This window comes from Pollicipes pollicipes, unplaced genomic scaffold (genome assembly GCF_011947565.3).
Source record: "Pollicipes pollicipes isolate AB1234 unplaced genomic scaffold, Ppol_2.1 Scaffold_7231;HRSCAF=8579_pilon_pilon_pilon, whole genome shotgun sequence".
Classification (NCBI taxonomy): Eukaryota; Metazoa; Arthropoda; class Thecostraca; order Pollicipedomorpha; family Pollicipedidae; genus Pollicipes; species Pollicipes pollicipes.
In genome coordinates this window covers 6,301,225-6,327,329 of record NW_023597034.1, presented here as the reverse complement: position 1 = coordinate 6,327,329, position 26,105 = coordinate 6,301,225, and the positions used below count along the sequence as shown (strand labels likewise).

The following is a 26,105-nucleotide window of genomic DNA, read 5'->3' as shown; positions in this document are numbered from 1 at the left end:
CCTGCAAGATTTGATATTCTTTTAAACGCAGTATGAGAGTGCACATAGTGAGCCCATCCCCGCGAGCTCCGGAGGCACCATGTGCCCGCCAGTGGCCGCGGCGCAAGCAGTCGCGCCGCTGCTGCTGCCACCTATATAATGGCGGGGCTTGACTAGCGCGCCACCTCCGAGAACACGAGAAGTGGCGATTGAGGAGGTAATGCGCAAGGCCTGTGTGACAGGACACGGTGGCCAGTGGGCCACTGTAGCTGCCACAACTTCACATTACCGGCCAAGGAATGAGTTTACGTTGTGGGCAGAAGGCCGGTGCTCTTTTTCACGACCATACCCGTGCCTCAACTCATACTTCGGCGGACGACGCCCGCACTTAGTAGCAGTCGAAGCGCTGACACCGCACTTACTGCGAAACAGCCCGGCAAGACTCTCGAGACATCTGTTAAGGCTTCTGTCCATGATCTTCAATGGTTGCCTGTGCGTCAAAAGCCATCTGCGTTGCCATCTTCTCAACGGGTTGCCTGTGCGTCAAAATCTGGTCGACCTTGATGTACGGCGGTACACCCTCCTGCGAATCATGCCTGACCTTAGCTGATGACTGATCACGACTCTCTCCCTGCCTGTGTGGACTCAACTTTACCTTCCGTCCGGCCATACGGAGAACGACTCTACAGACGAACGCGCGATGTCGTGCCGCATTGTTTAGTTAGGCAGGTCTGCTACTGCACCGTGGAAACGAGTTCCGCTGAAGTCACATGGTTGTGGCGGCATATCTGTCGGTAACCTCACAGGCTTAGACTAGACCAACACGCGACGCATACGCAACTACGCTTAATCTGCGATAGCCGCCGACAGCCGTCTCGGATAAGGGCACTACCACACACGACCGCATTAGTTCGCCTTCAGCGCCTCCCTCAGCTCGTTCACGCCTGCGTTCGGTACGCAAGACTCGGTGTCAGTCCGCCTGTCCTGGGGTGTCGGCGTGATTATTTCATTATCAACGGACGGGAGTCAAAGTCATCCGGTACATGTCAGTTGGCTTCCGTAAAATCTGGACGAATGTGCGTGGTCGACCGCGACCGACAGCAGCCGGCTGCCAACAGAACATACCTTGCCTTAGATCGAGGCGGGACAATTACAAGATGGCGTGATATTGTGATGTTGAACCTAGTCTTCTCCAGCATGTGGGGTTGGAATGCTCTACTTGCATCTGAACTCGCCGCCGCGGTAGCTTCAAAAGCGCCCCGGCTGACCAACAAGCGCTGCCTGGCCGTGGAGGGCGGCGCTGGACCGCGACACGTTGCCCACACCGCCCGTCCTCAGGTACACTTTATTCTACATCTCCGGTGCCACTCTGCTACGAAACCGGCTACAAAGGCGCCGCGTCGACTACGTAGGATCGTGTCCCGTACACAAAACAGTGGGCGACCGCGGGTGCGGCCGTCCCAGGGCCGTCCGTCGCTTCCCATCAGCGGCGCGTCCGCAGCCAGCCCACACAGCCATACTCACTCACGCACGCCAGGGACGGGACAGGGTGAGGAAGGGAGGACTCACGCGGACGCGGCGGCGGCCGGCGCACCCCTGGCGCGCGCCCGCGCCGCGCCCGGGGCTATGAAAGACTCTCGCTCGTGCCGCCGCTGGCCACCAGTGCGTGCGGGGTGGCCGCACAGGGATTTCCTGCACTCGCACGTGCCAGCTCGCAGGCCGACACGCACTCCCGGCGTCAATCAAAACCAGCGACCCCAGCCTACAGCTCCAGGGAAATATCATGAACCGATAAAAGGAGTCGAGTATAAATAAATAAAACTCTATGCCACTGCCCACAGTACAGTGATGTCCGTTCCATACGTTGCGACTAGTCGAAGCCATAATACAGCCGTTGGCTTCTTCCTCCAGCATAAACCACTCCGAGATGCCACATCATGCCACACCACTCTATCACGAACACGATAAAGCAATGAGAATAACCGTGCGGGAGATCTGTCCACATTAACAGCGCTGAGTTAGGATATATATATATAGCTAACAGACACAAAATAAAACGACGGCCGCTACGAAGCATTCGAGAGGTGCAAAAACTGAAGAAAGACCACAAATCCTCAGCCTGGGAGCGCCCGCGAGTGACGTTCCAATTACGCTCCACCCAACGGGAGCTCGAGCTAGCCCGTTTCAGCCATTTCGAGCCCCCCGTCAGCTCCAGCCCGCTGCCATCGACACCGCACCACGGCCCACCCTGCTGCGCCGGCTGCGAGGCACACCACGCTGTCACACAGCGCCCGGCGGCGGTCGCCCGCTTACATCCGCCGCGGCTGCCGTCAGGGAGTCAGGCCGGGGCGCCACGACACCCGCCGCGCCCGCTCACATCCGCCGCGGCTGCCGTCAGGGAGTCAGGCCGGGACGCCACGACACCCGCCGCGCCCGCTCACATCCGCCGCGGCTGCCGTCAGGGAGTCAGGCCGGGACGCCACGACACCCGCCGCGCCCGCTCACATCCGACGCGCACGCCGCGCCTCAATGCCCCGTCACGAGCGTCCGCCGGCCTCAGACCGATGGCGCGGCGCAGGGCCCAGGCCGACACCTCCGGCGGCGGCGCCCAAGTCCCGCGGGCCGCGCTCGCAGGCGACCCCGCGTCCCCCGCCGGGCCGCACGAGCGCGCGTACCACCCGGCCCCGGCGCGGCCGACGCTCGCCTAGCTGGTCTCGTAGCTGGTGAGCAGGGCGGCGTCGACGGGCTCCATGCAGCTGGGGCAGATGAAGCTACGCATCAGCCAGTCGTCGATGCACTCTGTGTGGTAAGTGTGCAGGCAGGGCAGGTAGCGCACCCGCTCGCCCACCGAGAACTCGATCATGCAGATGACGCACCTGTCGCCGGGCAGAGGAGCGGATCAGCGCCGGACGGAGGCGAGCCCAGGCCGGCCGGCCAGACACCAAGCACGGCGCGCCCGAGATACATGTTACAGTGCATTTCAGGAGGAAGTGAGCGAATTGTACCACCGCGTGAATAACCGGCGACGTATCGCTGATTGCGACTACAGCTATCCCACGTGCAATCACTGTTTTCAGGACAGATACAATGCACATGAGCACATGCATGCCCACGCGCATTTAAAAAAAACAGGAACGGCTCGCCACAAACTCCCCCCGCCGGGAAGTGCCACCTCGAGGTGACAGGAGAGTACCGCGTGCGACCGACACCGCGGCCACTCACTCCTTGTTTTTCCGCGCGGCTCCGTCGTACGTGCCCGACGGCAGGTGCTGGATCAGGCCCATCCGCTTGGCGATCTTGACCTGCTCCTCCTCGGTCAGCTGGGCGGCTGTCCGCACCACGTTCGGCGACGGGTAAAACACGGTGGCACGGTCCTGCAGAACGGAGCCGGACACCGGTCGGGGCACTGATCACGGCAGGGGTCAGGGTACAGGTCAGGGTTCAGGTCGCTGCACCATTCACAATTGTCACAATACAGACCGGGACATCCTTGAACAATGAAGGTGACAAAAGTTGGAAGAAAATATGCTGACACGAAACACATGTGGGCAGACAGCACAGGCTGGTGATGATATAGGACCCTGAAACCTGGTCAAATGGATGAATGGTGTATTATGCATGTGCTTACAGTTATCCCACTATGAGAAAGTGAGACATTTTGTGATGCTGGACTAGTATGTTGGTGGCAGTTCTTTTATCATCATGAAGTTTGTATCAAAATGAAAACCATTAAACCAGGTAAGTTTCCAACCAGCAGCCATAAAAAATGCCTGCCATAAATCTTAATCTTGTATTGCAATGCTCCAGCTTGACATTTATCTGGCGCAGTAACAACTTGCATGAAACAATGCCTAGCACTCAGTCACATGAGGGGCAATTTGCACCTGGTCCTGACCAAAGGTCAGAACTGTTGCTTTAGAGCTTGAAGCTGATGGGTATGAGGAAGGAATGAGAGCACCAAACCAAACTGTAAAAATATGCACACTTTAAACTGAACATATATGGTGAAGCAGCATCCAAGTAATCATTTGTGTGCATAGCATATCCATATCATAAATCTAAGTGTGCAGCCAAGTTTGGTGTTGTCAAATCAATTTTAGCAGTCAAGAGCCAATTCCTTATGGAATCACACATTCCATACTAAAATACTCAGAACAAGAAATATTTCTGGATCATTTGAAAACCCAGCACACCCTGACCTGACACACACCTGGCACACCTGAGCAATGTGTTCACTGCACTTAAGTATGGACATCCAGCACAGTGGACAGATTTTTGGCAGACTGCCTTACAGACATAAGTATATGTTGTATACAAGGCTTTGTTTAAAAACTTCCCAAAATACTTATCATTCCCTCAAGCTCTGAACAAGAATAACAAAATACATCAAGCAAAAACAGTCAGTAGCACCAAATGTGCTAAACAAAAAACAAAATATCACCATAATGTTGTCCCAAGGCCAGACTGTGAGGATACAAGGTACTCTGAAAATATCCAGCACAGCACAAAGCAAAATCCCAATGACAATTTCAGGAGATAGGAATTGGAAATCTGTAGGTTGTAAACTGGAAAGCTCCCTGTTACATGTATGTTCCATACTTATTTCAGTGCACAGGGCCAATGTTTCATGAAAACATAAGTTTACAAAGATCACTTTAGGCAAAGCTACTGAACAGACAATTCTAACAAAACAGGAATGAAAATGTAATGTACACTGACCACACCCGAGCCAGGCATGTGCAAAAGTGAGGCTTGATGCACCACGGTTATGTAGTTGCCAGGCACAACAGATGGATTTGTCAGAATCCACCACACCTGGTGCTTCCTGTTTTATACATTTGCATTTTCCAATGTGTGTTCATGTCTTCAAAAAAGCAAATTGTTCAGAAATGGTGCATAGATGTATTGACCAGGTGACTGATTGCTAATAACCTCATAAGCAATGAAGACTATCAATTGCAATGAAATCAGGTGGGGCTATAGCCATGCTTAACAATTTTAAGTGGTATGAGTACAAAGACTAGAACTTCCCCAATCTGACTTTTGGAAAAGGGGTTTATAGAGCCCCCCACTACAAACAAAAAGAGCATACCACGCTTGTGTTGCTTACGCACCACTGAATTTACCTCAGGTGCATATGAGGGAGGAATCCCAAGTTGATCAGAAGATGCTGACAGCCTTCCCACATCCGCACCAGGAAGCAGTGACATGTCATCAGCTGCTTGAGCCTTTAAGCAGTTCCCCATTGTCTTTGTCTTACGCGATCCGCATCAAGTCACAACTCCACAACAAGCACGCAGTTCATCCAACACGACTAGGATACGGGCAGTTATCTCCCTTTCCCAGGTATTACGACTATTGATGGGTTTCACGCCACAGCAGGGTGGCCCCACGATGATACAAGTACCCCATGAGTCACAGAACGTCCACCCGCACACCGCGACTAGCTTTGTGTTGTGGTCGCGCCGCGCCGTAATGGTCTGTTTTCATGTTCATGAAAACAGCTGATGAACTACGCACACAAGTAGTACAAAACAAGAAACTTCTTTTTTCGGTGAGAAAAAAGTCAATTTGCTAGCAAATGGGTGAAGAAGTTTAAAAAGTATAATCTAGGTGCTCCATTGCTTAAAATTTTCCATATTTTTGGGAAAATTGAAATGTCGCGTATGAACATTTTGCGACAAGGTTGTTGCCAAACACAAGCGGAAATTATTTCAAGGTCAATGGTTTAGGGGCGAGAGAGAGGGAGGGAGAGGGATGGAGGACTAACCCACGAATATGTCTTATCATTTCTCATTATCGGCCTTCGTTTCGTTCTTCTGAGCTACATGTGCAGCGAATGGCATAACTTTATCGATGTCCAAAAAAGCGACCAAAGTTAGAGGTTCTTGAAATTTGTTAGATTCTTGTCATTTTCGGTCACGTGAAAACGGTGGGTAAAGGAAGTTTTACCTCGCTGGTTTGGCGGCCTGATCGTCATTTTTCGCCATTTCTTTTCAGTCATCGCGTACGAGACCAACGTAAAGTTTTCGGAAAATGATTGGGTCAGCATCCCATCCTGGGTTCCTGCGTTGCTGACGATAACTACCAGGATCGGCTCACTACTCGCCTTCCCAGTTCAAAGAACTTCATAACTTTCCGGGTAAGACCGCAGACGCCTAATCAACCTTAGCGGAAATCCACCGAAAAGTGAAGGGAGAAGATGTTTTTCGCACGGTGAAGACCCATTCACCAAGACGCAGTCCAGCGATCCCGTCGCGCGCTCACCTTCCACGCAGTTGCTTGAGTGTTGTCGCAGTTATGGTACGAACGGTGGTCGCACCGATGCGCTGGGAGCCGTATGCTTGTTCGCCTTCACACCACACCCGTTTCTCTCCACTTCACGTTTCTCGAAAAGTTTAGGGCGTCGAAATTGCCGATCAGTCATCAACCGCATGTATTGCACCAACATATGCGTGATCTAAAATAGTTTCGGACCAGCATACACAGTCATGTGCACGCAAAATCGTGAACTCTTGGCCGCTAGCACAACAACTCAGACCACAAAACATACCAATGACTGGACGCGTCTGTCTTCACAACCACCTCAATACAAAAGTGCATGGACCAAAACCAGATGGTAATGTCTATGATTCAAGTACATCTGCAAGGCCGGCTTGAGCTGGTTAGTGCTGTTTATACTGACTAGCAATAACACAGTAAGCATTCTACTTGCAGTGGTTCAAAACGCAGTGAAGCGGCCTAGTCGAATGGAGCAAGCCACGTTCAGTTATCATATATCCGATGATGTAAGGGACAACAAACTGGCAAAGGCCAGTAATAATAGCTGCTAGGGCAATGTACCCGCTCAAACCGGGCAGATCCACATAAAGCGCGGCGGGACGGATTTAGCACAGCTTCAGTTGCCCCCGCAACAGCGCAGTCGGTTGGACCAGGCATGAGTCAGCGGCCTCAATCCCCTTGGCAGGGGACAGGCGTGTCCTGACCGCGTCCGACGGTCGACCCCCCCCCCCCCCCGAGCCCGGCCGGCTCTTCCGACCGGCCGCAGAGATTCACACCGGCCGACCCGTACAGGTCTCATTTCGGCGTGACCTCGGTGATGCCCGGCCACAAACCGCTCCCCATCCCCCTCGCCCCACACCAGCCGGCCGTCTCCCAAACCCACGCCGCGAGAGCCGGCACGGACTGCCGGCTGTCGACCCGTGACCTGTGGCACGTGACCGCCACCGTCGGGACACGTTACGACGCCGGCCGGCCTCCGCACTGGACACACACCCGCCGGCGAGCGCCCTTCCCGGTCGTAGCGGTCTTCGCTGCAGCGAGCAGCAGTCGCCGGCGGAACCTGGGCCTTCTGCAACGGCCCCCTCTGCTCCTGGACGCGACGTTTCGGTGGGACGCGCCCCGCCGCCGCACCGCGACGCCTTCCCGCGAAACAGCGGGACCCGGAACGGAGTGGAGCACGCGCACGGCCCAGCAGGCCACCTCCCCCGCCGGGGCGCCAGTCGGCCGGCCTATTGCAGGCAGCAGAGCTCGGACGACACGCGCATCTTGCTGGCGGTGGGCGGCCGGGGCAGCGCCGTCTCGGGCCGCGGCTTGGCGATCTGGGCGCGCACCACCGGCGTCACGTGCTCCATGTCGGCCCGGGTGAGGCGCGCGCCCAGCGTCACAGCCGCCAGGTGCTGGAACACCTGGGCCACCTGGCGGCGGCGGGGCCGGTCAGACGCGAGGCCGGGGTCGCCATGGCCGGCTGCGATTACCGCAGCCGGCCGTGGTGCCACGGGCGATACAGCGAGGTCACTTTGATATTGCAAGTCACTTGTGTTGCGGAAAACGTGCGGCCGTTGATCTTGAGACGTGTAACACGCATGTGATGCCACTTTACAGCTGTGCGGATATTACCCGGTGATTTTTGTCAAAAAGACTGCAGGAACAATGGCGCAGGGCCGCGGGAACATCCCCACAAACAGAATTAATCACGCGTCATTTATAAGTCCATCAATCGCTTGAGGATGTGATTTTTGGAAGCCATTTAAATTATCTGGGATATAACCCAGCTGAACTCTTGCTAAGTCCATCGATCGCATGACACAAGCACGGGTTAGAGCCATGCCACTCCGCGCACCTAACGGCTTCACTCAAAAATGCCGGAAAAACGGTGTGAACACGTCCATTAAGCAATCGCCCGCCTAAGCATGTTTTCAGATAAGAATGTCGCTGATAGCCGCCGTGCTGCAATTTTGGCTACACCTAAGCGCTTTTCCTGGCCACTTTTCCCGCCTAGCTCGTGCTGATCAACACGCCAATGGCGTTGCAACAGGCATCGGGCGTGCCGGCCCGTACGCCCCTTGGTCTGCGGGTGCACAGTCATGTTCACATTTAAGCGCGGAGCAGGAGCCGACAGCTATTTACGACCTACGTGTTTGTCCTCTAGAATTGCGAGGGGGAGGGTGCTGCGGCCCGGGATGAACCGCGTCGCTCGCGACCCTCCCAGATCCCAGTTCACGACCTACGATCATGAGCTTAGACAATGGTGGCGTGCTTCGGTTATTTCTGTGTGCCACTGCGCTCCGTCCCCTTTCACAGTAACGAAAGACCGCCTTGACTCGATAAAACGGAAGTCTGACCACGTAACAGTCATGTGTGTATAGATCTCAATCCAAGTTTTGTGAGAAGCGGTGTGCATGCTAAGGGTCACCGCCCTGTGCCCGTTCTCCGTGGGGCAAAAGGCGAGCAGGGCGGACATGCGCCCACGGGTCATCGCCCTGCGCCCGCGCTCCGTGGGGCAAAAGGCGAGCAGGGCGGACATGCGCCCACGGGTCATCGCCCTGCGCCCGTTCTCCGTGGGGCAAAAGGCGAGCAGGGCGGACATGCGCCCACGGGTCATCGCCCTGCGCCCGCGCTCCGTGGAGCTAAAGGCGAGCAGGGCGGACATGCGCCCACGGGTCATCGCCCTGCGCCCGCGCTCCGTGGAGCACAAAGTAAGCAGGGCGGACACGCGCCCACGGCTCATCGCTCTGTGTCCGCGCTCCGCGGAGCACAAGGTGAAGCAGGGTGGACACGCGCCCACGAGTCATCGCCCTGTGCCCGCGCTCCGTGGAGCAAAAGGTGAAGCAGGGTGGACACGCGCGCTCACGTCCACAACCCTGGCTGGCTTCCACGGACAGCGCCGTGACCAAGGCAGACTCACGTGTTCGCCACTCTGCGCAGAGACCAGGAAGGCCAGCATGTCATGCTCGGCCGCGAAGCTCTTGTGCTTGTCGACGCGCACCGCTCGGATGTGCTCCAGGTCGGCTGGAACGCAGCGCCGGGTCGATAAAACGGCTCACGACGGCGGCGGCCGGCCCAGCGGCATCCTCGCCCGCTTCCCGCCCCCCCCCCCCCCCCACACCCACTCCACCCAGCCCCCTCCCTCCGCGCCGCCGGGCCCGCGCCAGCCAGCCGGGCGGCTCCGGCGGCGGCGACACAGAAAAACTGGCACCTTTCCAGGCGCGATAGGCGTGCTCTGACGACGGCGGCTCCGTAACGGCCCCCCGGTTTTGTTGTGCGATGAGTCATGTGCTGGATGTATGTGACGTGACGGCCGACAGCCGGCTCCGGCTCGGCACAGCTGCAGATAGAAAGGAGCACGGAACGGCACCGCGGCATAGTTTTTGCCGGGCTTTTCAGGGGATTTCGTCGCGGGTGCGGCACAGTCGACGGTACGTAGACAATATTGCATTGAACAGGTTGACTTTTCATCTGATCCTGGGGACTGTTACGAGGGAGCGTAGCTTGGCGTCAGGATTGTTAAGACCGATTGTTAATGATGATAATGATCGTTAATGAAATCCGAGTCCCCGGCCGTCATCTAAGTCCACCCTTTTCATGTGACATGAGTCCGGATGCCGAGTTCTAGGGCTTTGGACAAGTTCCTTCACTTTCATGGCACGTGAGTGCGAGTGAATCGAGCCGCAGGAGATCATGTTCGAGCCTGGCAGCCTGGCCCAATCCAACGCAGTCCCAGCCAACCCTACCGGCTACCTGCCCCTCTTCGCGCCCCCCCCCCCCCCCCCGACACACATCATTCCTACCAACCTGATAATGCCTTATCTACGCAGGCGTGTCACTTTTTGTCTCCCCGCCTGAAATCCGGGCGTGAAAATAGCACCCCCATATTAGCATCACTGCACAAACAAAGCTGTCTGTTTCACGAGTATACGTCAAATACTGCTTTGCTTAGGGACAGAGTCCAGGCTTGTATGTACCACGCTCGGATACTGTGTGTGGGGGGGGGGGGGGCGACTGATGCACGCTGCTATAATAAACGACAGACTTGTTTGGGGGAAGTGCGGAACACGCCGTCACCCATCCTCCCATGGCGTGTCAGCGACTAAAACGGTCATAGTATCGTCCAGAGACCACCCCCGCCCTCAGACCGGACGCGAGCACGGGGCACACGCGGAGGTCAGCATCGTTAACCACGGAAACATTTCGGGCCTGAAAGCAATCCAGACGCACACATTCAACGGTCTTGGCCCAGCTTTAACAGAGTTCACCACTGGCCTACGTGCCTAGTAAGAGGTAATGCGAGCCCGATGTAGCTGCAATGAACCGACCACAGACCCTGCAAACCAAAACAATAACAACATCCGCATTCACGAAGAACTTCACCGGCATTCGCGTAAATTACATTCTTGGGGCAATGCCCGATACAAGTTGGGCGTCATTTCCCACACTGTCATGTGCATCAGAAGGACAAACATCCTTGCTCTTTTCACCAGCATCCAACCCTCCAGCATACCGCATGTTAACCATGACGTCACACTGTGTACATTCCAGCGACCGTCCACCGACCACCGACGCTCCACATCGAGGGAGGGTGCAGCGCTCGTCCCGTGCTCCGTTCCCGGACGCCACGGCAGGTCGGTCGCGCACAACTCACCGCGTTCACAACTGGTTTGCCCGCCGTCGACGTCTCAAGGCCGGGGCGCCGCGCCGCCCCGTCGGGGCCGCCACAGACACGGCAGTGACGTCACGGCCGGTGGTCTGGCGGCGGGGCCCGCCCGCCCGCCGCGCCCCGCGCCGGCGGAGAGGCGGGGCAGACGCGGAAACGGAGCGACTCCCGGGCGGAAGCGGCGTGTCCTGTCTTACGTCACGGCCGCCGCCCGGAAGCGTTCACCAGTGCGGTGCTGACTCTGACCAGATTGCTTTGGGGTGCTGCGACTGTTTGACCAATCATGTCAAATCATCGACGGCATGTCTTTAACGTCCGGTCGTCGTGAAAGCGCGGGGAGCTTGTGCAGCTGTGGAGGGCTACGCATTTATCGATTTTGATGGCTACACGACATCGCAGCGATTTTCAAAACAGCTCACAATTACTTGAAGGACGGTATTTTACTGCCCCGAGGTCCCAGAAGCCCAGACGTTGCTGGATGGAGTGGCGTCGATCGATAGTTCGACATGCCGTCGGTCCGGACGTCGGTCTAATAAACCGTCCCGCACCGTGGACGAGACAGGGCCTTGGCCACGCCCCGATGGGTCTAAAAACATCGCGATCGAAGACCAATTTACCCAGAGCCGATTTCATACGAGAAGTATGCAAACTGCCTGGCCTGGGGGCAGTTGCCGGTCACATTAGCCATCTGCAAGGACCGTGATCACAGGACCCCACAAACCTTCCCGTGCCAATGCTTCGCCACAGCAGCTGCTACGCGAGGTCCTCTAATGCTTCCCCACAAAACCGCCCCGGAGCGCCACCGACGGCGCCTGGCCCGCCATGCGAGGGTTCCTTCGCTCTCGCGCCTCGGTCCACTCACATTTGTTGGCGATAAGGATGCGGCGGAGCGGCCGGCTCTGGTGGCGTGTCGCCTCCGTGACCGCCATCAGCCACGTCTCCAGGTTCTCAAACGACGTGTAGTTGCTCACATCGTACACAAACAACGCCAGCTGAAAAGACGTCACACAGGGTCCCGAGTGACATCACACAGGCTAATGTGAGGTGATGACGTCAGCGGTGACCCCTGGAGGACGGCGCGGCTGAGCGATAACAGGCCAAACATACTTCTGCGGGAGACATTTTCGCTGTGTCGCAGATTGCTGATACGGCGAGACACAGGGTACAAGTGGACTGCTAGGCCGCGCATCCTCCACGCAGGCAGCGGCTGAAGACCGCGTACTTTACGAGGCCCCGATTAACCCTAAATCAACGCGATGCAGAGGTTGAATTGTGCAATAATACTGGATAACGGGAACAGCGATACAGTAATGCGTGACGCTTACGACGCAAAACACTTATATTATTGATCTAATGTCACTGCTAACGCAATTCAACATTTTACACACGGTCAGCAGTGTCAAAGACACATGCGAAAGCAGGCAGACTCACGTGGGCGCCGTACAAATATTTGTCGAGCATGCCCCCAGAGAGAGAGGTGCCGCCGACATCCCAGAGCTGCAGGGTCACTGAGCGTTCCTGTGTCAGGCGGATCCGCTTCAGGTAGAACTCCACGCCCGACGTGTACGAGTGTACCGGGCTGAACGTGTCCTGGGTGTACCGGCAGCATAGCGCCGTCTGTAGAGAAAGCCGGCAACTAGGGCTTACAGGAACGGGCACTGGGCGACCATGCATCGTATGGTGGACGCTCCCACGTTGAAAACACGACTGAAGTGCTGGGACGCAGGTTAGCGGTCATCGTAGGGAAAATACGGCCAAAAACTGCAGCGCGAAACGTCCTGACATGTCCCTTTGGCTGACCACTATACAAAGCTCCTGCGTGAACTCAACTACCGTACAAAATTTCGTCCAGTTTAATAATAGGACACCTTTATGAACTCCCAAGGACAACAACAGCAGCCAAGCTGACAACAGCCAAAGACGAATACTGACGATCGTGGAGCTAATAAACAGCACACCACATCCCATTTGCGTTCACTGATGTCTTGCCTGTTCCCATCCATCCTTTCCCACTCAGTTAGTTGCTCGTTGCAACACACGCCGGAATGACCAAAGGGTACACAACGCTTTCCTTGTCGAGATACATGACATGATGGGTCTGGCCCCGCTGCATTTAGCACGGAGTTCAATTTCCTAATCTTCGAGACCCTTTGCTAAGAGCCCACATAATGATAGAAAGAGGACAAAGCCAAACACAGTTCTACCCCGTCTTGTCCTCACAGCTTCCAGCAATGTTAACATTTACCCTAAATAGTGGTAAATAGAACACCTCTTCTTGTCCCTCCAGGTGGACTACGTGTCCCGAGCCCGTGTTTTGTTCCCTTGATGACCAGTCAAAGAACACCAGTTCAGATTTCTCATATGTTATAAGTACAGGTGTCAACTTGATCCTTTCTGTAGATTTACAATTTTTCAATGGCTCAGAGAATGATGTAGGAAAGATCTAACCATGATCTTCTTTTGCAGAAAGGCTGATGGTACAGTTACCATATTGGCATGTTCCTTTCACAACAACCTCATTGTAAAATCATTGCAGGTGCTAATTTCAATATACACATAAACATAAGCATGCAGGTGTTTATGGTATATGTATATAAACATATGAATTGTGCACTGTGTAGCCCCTATACCACCGCAACTGCATGCTACGAAACATGGTGCATGGATGCCACATTATCAATAGCCATGCAAATCTCACAATGTGTTCAGTGAGATTTGGATTAGAAGATAATCCTGTAATCTAATACAGTGACATGGCATCAGTGACATGCATGGCAAGCTTCCAAGCCTTTCATTTGTGTGTCATGTGTGATGAATTTAACAGCATGTCACATGCTGCGGGCTGCTGTGCATTAATGTCAGCCCAGTTTGCTGTGCACATCTCATTTCAAATGGGTGTTTCTTAATGGCATGAGATAAAAGAACAAGTGCCAGCTATACAAAGTTACAGAAGAAATTTTCAGACAATTACTTTTCCAGAGCCTGAGTCTCCAACAAGAACAATTTTCAGCTGCCCCTCTGATATGCCACCTTCCTCTTCTTGGCTTTCCATCATCTGAGAAAAAGGAAGCATTGAAGAAAGATACTGAACACATCCTCAGTCTACAACCAGTGATTTTAAGTGAGTTCCATGAGGCCTAGCAATCAGCTAGCCCGCATGACAAACTTTCTGGTCAAATCTGTCCTTTGGTCAGGGTTAAATAATGCAGTAGTGCACTTAAAACTGGATTTCTTAATGGTAACATCATAGAAGAGTCTCTTATATAGTGTACATAGACATAAGACTATCAAAGCAAAAAATGCAGCACATCACACTTGTCACCTGTGGTTGAGGAGGATGATAGTGGGGAAGACCAAGGTGATGTGATTAACAACATTAGGGCATGTTTCAAAGCACAACCTGCCTGAGCAAATCAATAACAGCTTGCTAAGGCCATGAGCTGATCCAACTTTGATAATCAGCAAGGCTTCCTGCCTAGTGGGCTCAACATCATAAATCAAGAGTCCTGTGTCATCACCTCCAGTATGCACCCAGCAAGCAGGGATCAACCTGGGAATAGCATGCTTGACAAGCCCAATCAGCCTGAAAAACTTGCTCCTTTAATATGTAGGCATTGCAACAGCATATTGAAAATACCTCCTTCAAACAGGCAAAAGGGTGTTGTGAGTGGGGTGTGGTATGCAAATGAATAGTCATACAAGTCCCTTAGGACATTATTAGCTGCTAAGTTCACAATGCCTCTACCTTGAAAATCCAAAGCAAATGGCTAGCTTTGATCTGTTGGGATGGTCATAAAGCACAGGTGCTGTGCTGTCAAGAGTTAGGACCTGAGGTGCCCAGTTGGTATCACAATCATCATGTGTGCAAGATAAGATGGTGCAATGTTCCTGTTCTGATATTCAAGTGTTTTCTGCTCAACAGAGCTCAATGATACACAATATGTTGGTGCATAGCAAGGAAAAATATTTAGCAAGGCCCCAGTACATACTGAATAAGCAACACCCCACAGCATTGGTTATATCTCAGTACTCCACGCACGATGTGTCCTTATATGACATGGCAGGTTAAAAACAATCAAGCTTTCACCCACGAAGCAGGTGCATTACCAGGCTTTTGCCAACAGAATCTTTGACACGCCTGCAACCGATGTTCACTCTACCCCCTCAACTAGAGCACACTCCATCAGAAGCTTATCATCCCATCATACCCACTAATACCAGAGCAGATAATCGATCTGCTTATTATGACTACAATTATTACCGATTATGACCTCGGCAACCCCCAGGGCCTTGTTCTAGGGCCTTGGGCAACCCCACGGCGATACCACGGTCTTCGACTGATCATTTCAGTTTGGGCATGTAAAGTGACTTGCCAAAGCATTTGCATCAAGGGCGCCACACATGTAACATGGTCTGCCCCTTGTTATTTTCAAGTCAGCTCTGTTGTTGAGGTTAGTATTTGCTGATTCAATTGGTGAATATTTGCTTGCATTGCTAAATAGCAGCAAGGAAAGCTTTAGCGTGATCATTGCGCAAGTTGCATTCCAATTGGCCTAAGGACCGAGACGGTGCGCTGATTGCTCGGTCTGCTGGACGTGAGCATAATACAATGCCGTGTTCCCGCTCACAATGATCACCGTAGCTGTGTGAGTTCGGTGATTGGTCATCGGTGCCTCATTTGGACAGCTGCGGGCAGGGAAACGAAAGCAAAGAAATATTTAAAAGAAAGGGAATGCATGCGAGCACACGTCAAATCCGCCGCTGTAGCCCCGTGTTATTTACACGGTGGAAGGGGTTACGTAAAGCGTCCTGGCAGGTCGGCTCCTTTCTTGCAGTGTGGATTCCCCACGTTCGCGAAGGGTCTGGAGCAAGGCCTGAAAGAAAAATACGGCATAGCACTACTATTGCACCTTCTTGTGAGTATTTTGTGTTTTTTATAGTTCTGCAGTGTCTGTGAGCCAGTCTGGGAACCACTGTGGCATAGCATCACGCCGGACGCTTCAGTGGCGAGGCCACGCCAAACAAACTGGTGCATGTGTGCGATGAACTTGGCTCAGACCAATTTGTGCTTAATCTTACATTATTTTGGTAGATTCCTAAGTGTGTCACTGGACTACATGAACATATTGTACATGAATCATGCTTAGAGCAGAACACAATGTTCATCTTGCAGAACCAGCAGAATTTTATCATTTTGTCTGGTAAATATAACAATTGTGGTTGCAACTAGCTATATAGATATTGCAGCACCTTAATAGCCTTTATAATATTGGTAAATAATTGGATGTGATCAATAAAGCAAAATTGGTGTAGTAAATAGCATTTTCCACCATACATGCTTTTTTGACACCATTAACATTGAACATTCTCTATACATGTTTAGATTGGTTTTGGTATGCTTGAGGCATTCCAAGGGATAAATGCTTTAAACATCAGGTTTCAGGCAATAGGGATCAGCAGACCTGGTCCATATCAATATCTGGTGACTCATGTTGATATATTGGATTCATGTATCACAAGTTTTGTTGTTAGTGAACTTAACTTCTTAAATGTCATCCATGCTATGGCATTTACCATACAACTTATCACATGTGTGATGCACTCCATGACTTATCTTATGACATGCATTTATCTGCAAATCATTATTTCATGTATTATCAATAGGCCAATGGCTATTAATAATTTTATATCACCATCAATGGCTATTAATAATTGTATATCATAGGACATCAGCTTGTGCAGGGCATTCCAGACTGGTTATAAAAAATATTCCAAGAAGTTTTTATCAATGTTGTTCAGATATATAATATAATGATGTGCATGGTTACTCAGGTGAGTACAGGGTACTAGCCCAGCTTTAGTCATCAGGTGGTCATCAAAGTGCCCATGTGCAATCAATTTCAGGTGATTGCTATTGACAACAGCATAGTGATCTGCAGTTGATTCCAGCATGCAGGTCAAGTTTCCATATCAGTTAGGTGGTGATGATTGCTCAGTGGCTTACAGACTGTGTATTTTCAAGTGCCACACAACTGGCACACCGGTGTAGGTGTACTTTCCGTACCTGACGTTACAAAAAAATCATTGCACACCATTCGTCATGTTTAAGGCGGCTCATATCGTAAATAATCTCAAAACAGGTAGAATCATGCTCCTACCTTCGAAATTCAATAACTTCGATGGCGGGCGGCTCCCGAGCCCCGCGCGCACCGCACCGCCTGGACTCCCCAGCGCCGTTTCTGCGTTGCTGTTGCGTAAATACAATATTTCTGCTTACCAAGAACTCTACAAAATGTACGGGACCAAGGCAAACCATTCGTCGTGTTTAAGGCGGAACATATCGTGAATAATTTCAAAACAGATAGAATCATGCTCCTACCCTCGAATTTTAATAAATACGATAGCGAGCTCCCGAGCGCCGCACGCACCGCACCGCACCGCCTCGACTCCCAAGCGCCGTTTCTGCGTTGTTGCGAAAGCACAATATTTCTGCTTATCAAGAACCATAAAACAGGGACCAAGGTAACAATAATAAAGCAACCAAAATCGTTTCTTATCGAGTTTAGGTACATTTATGAAACACACAGGCCAGAATAGTCCAGAACATATCCTAAAGTAGCCTAACCTAACCTAACCTAACCTAACCTAGCCTAACCTAACCTAACCTAACCTAACCTAACCTAACCTAACCTAACCTAACCCAACCTTACCTAACCTAACCTAACCTAACCTAACCTAACCTAACCTAACCTAACCTTACCTAACCTTACCTAACCTAACCTAACCTAACCTAACCTAACTAAGAATAGACCAGAACCTAAGCTAAGCTAAGCTAAGCTAGCCTGACCTAACCTAACCTAACCTAACCTAACCAAACCTAGCCTAACCCAACCTAACCTAACTTAACCTAACCTAACCTAGCCTAACCTAACCTGAGAATAGACCAGAACCTAAGCTTAGCTAAGCTAAGCTAAGCTAACCTAACCTAACTAACCTAACCTAACCTAACCTAACCTAACCTAACCTAACCTAACCTAACCTAACCTAACCTAACCTAACCTCCCCACCCTATATCCCCTTCAACCCAGCATCCCATTGGCGTCCATGTTCCATGCCATATATAGGTGCCATATAGTGAGCTTTTATTTAGCTGTCATGTTCTCATTTTGCTTTACATTCCCCACCCAATCCCCTGCAACCCATGGTCCCGTTGGCGTCGAGGATCAAATTTCATGGATTCTTTTTACCTTGGCCCGGTACATTTTTGTGGTTCTTGATGCTGCTTGATGCGCAGTAATGTTGTGACCCGCGCAGTAATGGCGCCGGTGTCGCGGGTGTTGTGTGTGTGTGCGGCGCTCGGGAGCTCGCCATCGTAATTATAAAAAAATTGAAGGTAAGATCATGAATCTGCCTGTTTTGTGATTATTTACGATATGTCCTGCCTTAAACACGACGCATGGTTTACTTTGGTCCCGTACATTTTGTAGAGTTCTTGGTAAGCAGAAATATTGTATTTACGCAACGGCAACGCAGAAACGGCGCTGGGGAGTCCAGGCGGTGCGGTGCGCGCGGCGCTCGGGGGCCCGCCATCGAAGTTATTGAAATTCGAAGGTAGGAGCATGATTCTACCTGTTTTGAGATTATTTACGATATGTCCTGCCTTAAACACGACGAATGGTGTACAATGATTTTTTCTAACGTTAGGTAGGAAAGTACACCCTGACCGGCACACCCTCTAAATGTAACCTGGTTTCCTGATTCCAATGTCAGCTGTTATTAAACAAAGTCATGTGGGTGTGTGGCTTCCTCTAATATAACGTGCATAACTGTCTGGCATACTTCCATGCTGATGTTGGGAACACTGGATGCCCTGCCCTCTGGGTCATCAAAGGTGTGTCTGGTGTCACCATTTGGGACCACCAAAATAGGGGCCATGTTTGGTTTGCTTGTAGTTGCTGACATTTCCATTTCTGATCAAAGGATAGGGTATGTTTATGTTCATGATGTTATATGGAAAAGTCACCCCTGGGCTAGACATGGATATGCAGTGCATGTTCATTATGGAGCTGTTAGAGAATTGCTAGATTTGTCAGCAATAAGGCTGCCAGAATTGCTGTTAGAGGACATTCATCTTGCTGAAAATGGTTGAAGCACTCGCATGGTGTTTTGTCATACATCTTTCTCTTTTTTAATGTGTAGCAGATACTAGCTACAGACTCTTCCCTTGTTCTCCTGGGAATAAACATATGCTATACTGAAGTTATATTTGCCTGTAATTCTTATGTATAAATCTCAAATGAGATCGTGGGTTTTCTGAGGCACCACTCGCAGGCAGATGAAGTGCTCGCGCCCCACGGTGATTGTCATTTGTTTTCCATTCATTAATTTTTACTTCTTTTGTTGTTTCATTCTCTCCCCATTTGTGAAGTGTGAAATGTTTCAGTTGTGAGTCATTGGTGCGATTTGAAAAGTTGCCTGGTCATTTAATATGTTCCATGTGTGAGGTAAATAAGAAAAAAAGTTTTGTGATGGTCTGGCCCCTTTAAAGAGCACTTGCTTCAGTGCTGTTGATTTTTGAAGGGGACGGGGAGCCGCATGGTCAAGCTGTTGGTCAGCTCCCAAGCACAGATGTTCATGATCACGTATCAAAACAACCTCAAAATCAGGGGGTGATCTAAAATGTGACTTGCTGTGATCAGAAACTGATCGGACGGCTACGCTGTTGTGCCTTGGATCACCTTATCAGTGCCCAATTCATACCTTCGTCACTTGTGTCATGGAGGGGCGGCAGCCGACCCCTTGTCATCAAGGGGGGGAGGGGGGCAACAGGGTTGACGGGGGGGGCCTGCTGACAGTGAAAGGGGCCTATTGCTCCGGCCTATTGTATTGTATATGTGTATGTATATGTATATATATATATATATATATATAACATTTTCCTTTTATAATGGATATAGCCAGACGCTATAGATCAATCGCTTAAGTTGTGAAATACTAAACTATAAACTAGATCAGGTAAGTGACTGCATGAAAAAAAAATCGCCGGCACTCTTCGTTTTACAATGGTCCAGTGAATTTTTTTAACCCGATAGAACTCAGAAACTTTGTCAGAATTTGTATCTGGGTTGTACAGAAAAAGCAAGGATTCCGCGAATGTAGATTGAAGACCAAAATGGGACAACAGTTTGTAATAACATGCCACGGCATGTTTGTCTGGATATCTTCGACATTCAACCAGAATTGATTAGTGGTACAAATTATGGAACATAGTTCTGAGCATGCGCGCTCGCATATTCGAAACGAAAAACTCGAAGTCAGGCGTTGCAGTCTCCCAAGGTTGCGCAGCGTCGGTTTCCCAGACGCGCAGTGATAAGCGCAGGCGCGTGAGCCACTGCACTGTCGGCTCCCGGCGCGCAGGTTCAAACATTTTTATGGCATTTGTTTCACTAGTCAATTCTGCAAAGTAATGAATGTTTTCGGGAAGGCATGGAATGGCCTATGGAATGGTGCGTTTTGAAGCCATTTCGACCTTATCCATTCAGCACTAATGAGACTTCTTATTTCTTTCCGGTAAAGGGACCCCCTGAGTACAGCACTACGTGCTACATCGTTGTACCCGGTCAAGAGCTGAATGGCCATTCTGTCCCACCGCGGTGTGTTTTCCGGCCGTCATTCTGGCGACACGGTGCGGCATCCCCTGGCCAATCCAGAGGCCCTTAGAGGGATACGTCATGTCACATTGGTCTGCTCCCTGACGCGGGAGGCCTTCTGACCTGCGTAGTTGACCGCGAATCGGCGCATGAACCGTTTTTAGCGCGACAACATCCCTGCGCACCGCAGGTGGTCAAATACTCCACACATAGACTCCGGGCCCACCGTTCGGTAGTGGGACTCTGACTGGCACAGGACTCTTCGATTACCTCAAGTTGAGCACTCATCATAAGTTCTTGTTTTCTTCCATTGGCAGAGAGCCCCAACCAACGTAAGAGACTCTCTGTTATTCGGGCTTCCGTCCCTGTCCCTGTTTAGCAAATATTCCCCTGACCGATTCGAGGCCCATTGTTGACACAGAATGCCCTGTTAAGAGCTGTGGGCTCGTGAGCGATATAGGAGCCCAACCGGTGTAAATCGTGGGTCTGGCCTTGACCCTGCTTGGGAAATGGGCCCCAGAGCTTAGACCAATACGGAGACGACTGTTTGTTGTCCGTGATCCCTGGCCGAAATACAGGAACGCTCTGTGTTCCTCTATTTCGCTTTGTGTTCCTTTATTTGTGCATGGAGCGGGCTATCGGTGCAAGAGATCATCTTACGGAAATTTGGGATCACGACCCTATGGGCGGATGGTCCCTAATGTGACCTGCAGCCAGCACTTCGGACCCTTCAGCTTTCCCATCGGCCCTTGATATTTGGTCTCAAGAGACCCTTCGGCCCCTCTTCGGGCCCCCTCGAGCACCGCTCCGGCTCGGCGCCTTTTGCTGTTGCATGACTCCTGTTCCGTACAAATCTGCCTATACACGGTTTCCTTTTTATGAAATGTCGGCTCTGCTTGTCCTGTCTCTGAGCTTCTGTTTTATCTCTATTTCTCGGTCCCCTGTCGAGTTTCCCTGTAGATATATGTCTTGTTTAGTTTACCGTCCCTACGGCCAGCCCGGAAACTGCGCCACATGTGTCGTGTTCTGTGCGGGGCCGCGCCGCCCGGTGACTGGGCAGTTGTCTCGCGAGCGCCGCCAAGGAGAGGACGCGTATGTCCTCTTCCTGGCCCGATATTCAAACCTCAAAATATAGCATCAGCCGACGGATGGGTGTTGCCGAACGATCGAACGATACCGAACAAAATGGTCCTCCGGGCCGGATCTATTAGTGACTAGTGATTGGCCTGTGGTGCAAATCCGCTAATTATCCGGTGAAACCGAACTGTGATAGACTGACTCTGTGATTGCGAACATGAGTGAGATATCGTTGAGAACGAGGAGCGAAGCTTCGGCCTCATCGAGAACCAGCGAGGCTCGACAAAAGGCGGCACTCGCCAAGCTGCACCTGTCACAAAAGCAGCAGGCGAGTCAACTAGAACGGCCGGAGATGGAGCAGCAGCAGGGGCTAGAGAGACAAGTGGAACAGAAAAGAAGGGAACTGGAGCAGCAGCAGCAGGAACTGGAGCGGCAGCAGCAGGAATTGGAGAGACAAGTGGAACAGCAGAAGATGGAGGTGGTAACAGGAAGGAAACTGCGTGTCATGACTTTCGAAGCCGAACAGTGTTAACTCCAAGCGCGTGTTATCGAGGAGGAAGAAAATGGAGAACTACGCCCGGCGTTCATCCGAGATGTAGCTGAAGCTCCACCACTAGCGACCGCTGTCAACGTGCGTGTGGAAGGCGCACGCAAAAGGACCAACAACAATGAGCAGGCACGACCGACTCCAAACGACGCCAGCCGAACGGCAACGCTGGGTGAGTGACCAGGTCCTTCAGATCGAACATTCCCGCGAGGTGACACACTCGCGCTGCACCTGGATCGATGCCTTGGAAGCTCATGCCCAGAAGACAGGTGATTCAACACCATGGAAAGGAGGTGGTATGCTCCCGTGCCAACTGCCACGGCTGACATTGGAGAAATTCGACGGCGATCCTCTGCGCTGGCCTCGATGGATAGCGCTCTTCGAAGCGTTAGTGCATGACCGTCGCGAATTATCTGATGCGGAGCGCCTGACTCACCTCCAATCCAGCCTGACCGGACCAGCGCAACATGCTCTCGGTGGGCTCCTGTGTGACGGCAGCCTCTACAGCGAGGCGCTCCGAGAACTATAACGCCAGTTTGGAAGCCGGACCACCGTGATTCAGGCAAGTTTGAGGAGTGTGATGGATCTCCCCGCTGTACGGAACAATCACACTCCAGGACTGACCGAGCTATCGCGAGCCCTCCACTCAACAGTGAACGTGCTGAAATCACGACACTACGACGCGGACCTAGCTGCATCCACGAACGTGACAGCGATAGTGACAAAACTACCAACATCTCGCATGGAAATGGGGAGAGCATCTCCAAAACATTCAGCATCGAGAACCCACGATGACTAATCTGGACGAATGGATCCGAGTGCAGGTGTCGGCGGCGCGTGCTGTGGTCAGCGGAACGGCCGCCCAGACGGACGGTGGACGAGAAACGGGACGCCGTAATTGGGGCCATAAGGCCATCTGATCTGACCGGCCGGCCGGCGTGTCGGCGACGGCCGCGACCCTCCCGCTGGACAAAGTCAAGGACGGGCAGTGCGGTTCCTGTGACGGGGCACATTGAGCTGGAAGCTGTGAAAAATTTGCTCGTTTGTCGGTGGACGAACGTGCGATGGCCGCGATGAAGCAGGGCATGTGCTCCCGCTGTCTCGATCTCAATCATCGTGTCCGGAAATGCGTCTCTGCCCAGAAATGCTCCGTAAACGGCTGTGACAGCCGGAGACATCATCGACTGTTTCACGGTATGCAGGAATTCAACACTACGCGAGACAAGAGGACAACTGGCCACCAAAAGAAGAATCTCAACTGGTCGGCGTTGCTTCAGTGGGACGAAAGGACCAGATGCTGCTGCAGATCGTGCCCGTTTGTGTGCACGGACCACGCGGGACAAAGAAGGTGAACGCGCTGCTGGATATGGGGAGTCAGATGTCTCTCAAGGAGGACACCGCATCGCACCTGGGACTTGACGGACCTGTCCAGCCGCTGAGCATCAGCACCATCGACAATAGCCAGACGAGACCCTCACGCCAGGTGGACTTGGAAATTTAGTCACTGTCATCTGAAGATCGATTCCGAGTGACGGCTGCACAAACAACCCCGCTGTTGAACGTACCAGGTCACGCAATCGACTGGCCGAACGAAAAGTTGAGGTGGCCACATCTTAAAGATCTGAACCTGCAGCGAACGGCATCTGATGAGATCGAGGTGCTGTTGGGCATCGATGCGTTCAGTTTGATCGTACCCAGAGAAGTCCGGGAGGGTCCACCGGGCAGTCCGGCCGCAGTTCGAACCCGGCTCGGTTGGGTGGCTTCCAACCGGCTTCCCGGCAGATGCAAGCACGGCGAAAGGGTTCTGCATGTGAACTTCACTCACATAGTAGATGAAGACGACATGCATCGGCAAATTCAAAACTTCTGGACAACTGAGTTGTTTGGAACGAAGTATGACGAGCCGCCAAGAAGGTCACGTGACGACGAACGAGCCCTGGAAGTGCCGGATGACAGTATGAAACTGACTGATGGTCAGTATGAAACAAGGCTCATGTGGAAGCGTCCGAACGGCAGGCCGCTAGACAGCCGCCGCGCCGCTCTGATACGTCTCAGGCACACGGAGAGAAAACTCGAGCGGGAAAAAGAAATGTCACAAGTGTACATCGGACGCGTTTTCGATGCGGTCGACCGAGAGAATTGTGCTGCCGAAGTCGGATGAGTGGCGATGCATCTTGTAGCTGCGGCATGATTTGTCCGATCTGTCTGTGTTAGCACAGAAGTGATCCAAGAACCGTGGATGAATTATGGTGCGGCTGTGTTCCGTACAAATCTGCCTTTACACGGTTTCCTTGTTTTGTGAAATGTTGGCTTTGCTGTCCCGTCTCTGAGCTTCTGTTTTATCTCCATTTCTTGGTCCCCTGTCGAGTTTCCCTTTAGATTTATGTTTTGTTTAGTTTACCGTCCCTGCGACCCCGGCCCTACGGTCAGCCCGGAAACTGCGCCACATGTGTCGTGTTCTGCGCGGGGCCGCGCCGCCCGGTAACTGGGCAGTTGTCTCGCGAGCGCCGCCAAGGAGAGGACGCGTATGTCCTCTTCCTGGCCCGATATTCAAACCTCAAAATATAGCATCAGCCGACGGATGCGTGTTGCCGAACGATCGAACGATACCGAACAACTCCTGTTCAGCACTATGGCCTTTAACCAACTTATGAGACCCTCATCGTGTTGGGGGCCAGAACATTGCAAATCGCGGATCCCGGCCTCTTTTCTGTTTGGGAAATGGGTCTCAAGGGCTCAGAAGGACATGGAGCCGACTGTTCGGTATTCTTAGTCTCTGACCGACGTAGGCGCCCGCATTGTCTCGGGTGTTCCTAAAACGATGTTCTACGTACCTTTGACTGATATTTCAGGTCACGGCCCTACGGGTCGCGATTCTTTGTGTAATCCACAGTCAGTCCTTCGGGCCCTTATGCCCTCCAATCGGGCCTTTGATCGTCGGTTCCGGTGGGCCGCTCGGGCCCCTCTTTGGGCCTCATCAAACACTTCCCTTGGCCGGCTCGGGGCCCTTACGAGCGCAGTGCCCTCTGTTGGGCGCTGTGGGTCCCTAAGAGATGCATGACCCCCGACCAGTGTAAATCGCTGGCCCCGGCTTTATAGCTGATTGAGCAGTGGGTCCTCAGGCCCATGCCGACACGGGGCCGACCATGTGGTACGGTGGTACCTGACCAACATATAGGCCCATGTCGACTCAGGGGGTCCCCGATCGGCGCAGAGGGCCCTCTGACCGTTATTTGAGGGTCCGTCTTCGCAGGTCGGGGCCCCTGAACGAGACTCCGGCCTGTCCTTTATGCCCTAAGACCCTCCAATCGAGCCCATGTTCGACGGACCGGGTGGGCCCTCTAGGCTATTCGGACCTGCTCGAACGCTGCCTCTGGCCGACTCGGGGTCCCTTGACAGCACAGAGCCCCTGTTAGGCGTTGTGGGGCCCAGAGCAATGTAAATCAGCGGCTCCGGCTTTGTCCCTGGCTTTGTCCCTGCTTCGGAAATGGGCCGTGGGTCCATGTCGCCACGGGGCCGACTGCGCGTTACTGGTGGCGTCTGACCGACATATACGCACTTATCGACTCAGTGGGCCCCTGATCAGCGCACAGGGCCTCTGGCTGGCGTTTGAGCGCCCGGCCCTGCGGACCGGGGCCCCTGAATGAGACCCAGGGCTGGCTTTTTAGGCCCTTCGGGCATTAGATCGGGCTCTTAATCGTAAGTTCCGAGGGGCCCGAAGGGCCTCTCGGAACCTAAGGCGGGGGGGGGGGGGGAGCGAGCCCCCTGTGCCCCCAGCCTGCGCTAGTGCTCGTCATACCAGTCCCGTTCTTGGTTCTGCGGGCTCGACGTAGGCTGGCAGCGCTGACGGCTGCCTTGCTGAACAGCCGACCAGCCAGGTTATTCTCGGGGCTTACACCGTCCCTGATGATCACTCGCG

General features: G+C 52.6%; 3 protein-coding genes across 6 annotated transcripts in view; 1 reads left to right on the top strand and 2 right to left on the bottom strand.

Annotated features, from left to right (window-relative positions):
* Nucleotides 1–2,301: 2,301 nt before the first annotated feature.
* LOC119109112 (RING finger protein 11) lies at nt 2,302–5,417 on the bottom strand. 2 transcript variants are annotated; one of them, XM_037232667.1, is made up of 3 exons: nt 5,094–5,417; nt 3,202–3,353; nt 2,302–2,855 (listed from the first exon to the last, which is right to left on the bottom strand). In XM_037232667.1, exons 1-3 carry the CDS (start codon nt 5,223–5,225, stop codon nt 2,684–2,686), a joined length of 456 nt encoding a protein of 151 aa, XP_037088562.1. In that variant the 5' UTR covers nt 5,226–5,417; the 3' UTR covers nt 2,302–2,683. The 2 variants fall into 2 exon arrangements, with proteins under 2 accessions (XP_037088562.1, XP_037088563.1); XM_037232668.1 differs by having other exon boundaries at nt 5,106–5,417.
* Nucleotides 5,418–7,102: 1,685 nt separating this feature from the next.
* LOC119109111 (ras-related protein Rab-28) lies at nt 7,103–15,262 on the bottom strand. Of its 2 annotated transcripts, XM_037232665.1 has the most exons (6): nt 15,174–15,262; nt 13,884–13,967; nt 12,344–12,529; nt 11,775–11,904; nt 9,167–9,270; nt 7,103–7,676 (listed from the first exon to the last, which is right to left on the bottom strand). In XM_037232665.1, exons 2-6 carry the CDS (start codon nt 13,965–13,967, stop codon nt 7,491–7,493), a joined length of 690 nt encoding a protein of 229 aa, XP_037088560.1. In that variant the 5' UTR covers nt 15,174–15,262; the 3' UTR covers nt 7,103–7,490. The 2 variants fall into 2 exon arrangements, with proteins under 2 accessions (XP_037088560.1, XP_037088561.1); XM_037232666.1 differs by lacking the exon at nt 13,884–13,967 and having other exon boundaries at nt 15,174–15,261.
* Nucleotides 15,263–15,348: 86 nt separating this feature from the next.
* Nucleotides 15,349–26,105, top strand: part of Dip-B (Dipeptidase B) — a 31,732-nt gene continuing 20,975 nt past the window's right edge. Inside the window, exons 1-2 of one of the 2 annotated variants that reach the window (XM_037232662.1) lie at nt 15,349–15,363; nt 15,748–15,828. The gene's annotated coding sequence lies outside the window, so the exon portion shown is untranslated. Of the gene's footprint in view, nt 15,364–15,654; nt 15,829–26,105 lie in introns of those variants that run through there. The other variant, XM_037232661.1, reaches the window with a different exon arrangement.

Bases quoted from the DNA above. Each gene is read 5' to 3' on its own strand.
- LOC119109112 (XM_037232667.1), bottom strand. From the start codon at position 5,225: ATGGGGAACTGCTTAAAGGCTCAAGCAGCTGATGACATGTCACTGCTT. The intron at 3,354-5,093 runs GTGCGTAAGCAA...TCCGTTCTGCAG, and splicing joins CACCTGAGGTAAATTCAGTG to GACCGTGCCACCGTGTTTTA. The intron at 2,856-3,201 runs GTGAGTGGCCGC...GCCCGGCGACAG, and splicing joins GCCGCGCGGAAAAACAAGGA to GTGCGTCATCTGCATGATCG.
- LOC119109111 (XM_037232665.1), bottom strand. From the start codon at position 13,967: ATGATGGAAAGCCAAGAAGAGGAAGGTGGCATATCAGAGGGGCAGCTG. The intron at 11,905-12,343 runs GTGAGTCTGCCT...ACGTCTTTTCAG, and splicing joins AATATTTGTACGGCGCCCAC to CTGGCGTTGTTTGTGTACGA. The intron at 9,271-11,774 runs GTGAGTGGACCG...GCTGCGTTCCAG, and splicing joins CATCCTTATCGCCAACAAAT to CCGACCTGGAGCACATCCGA.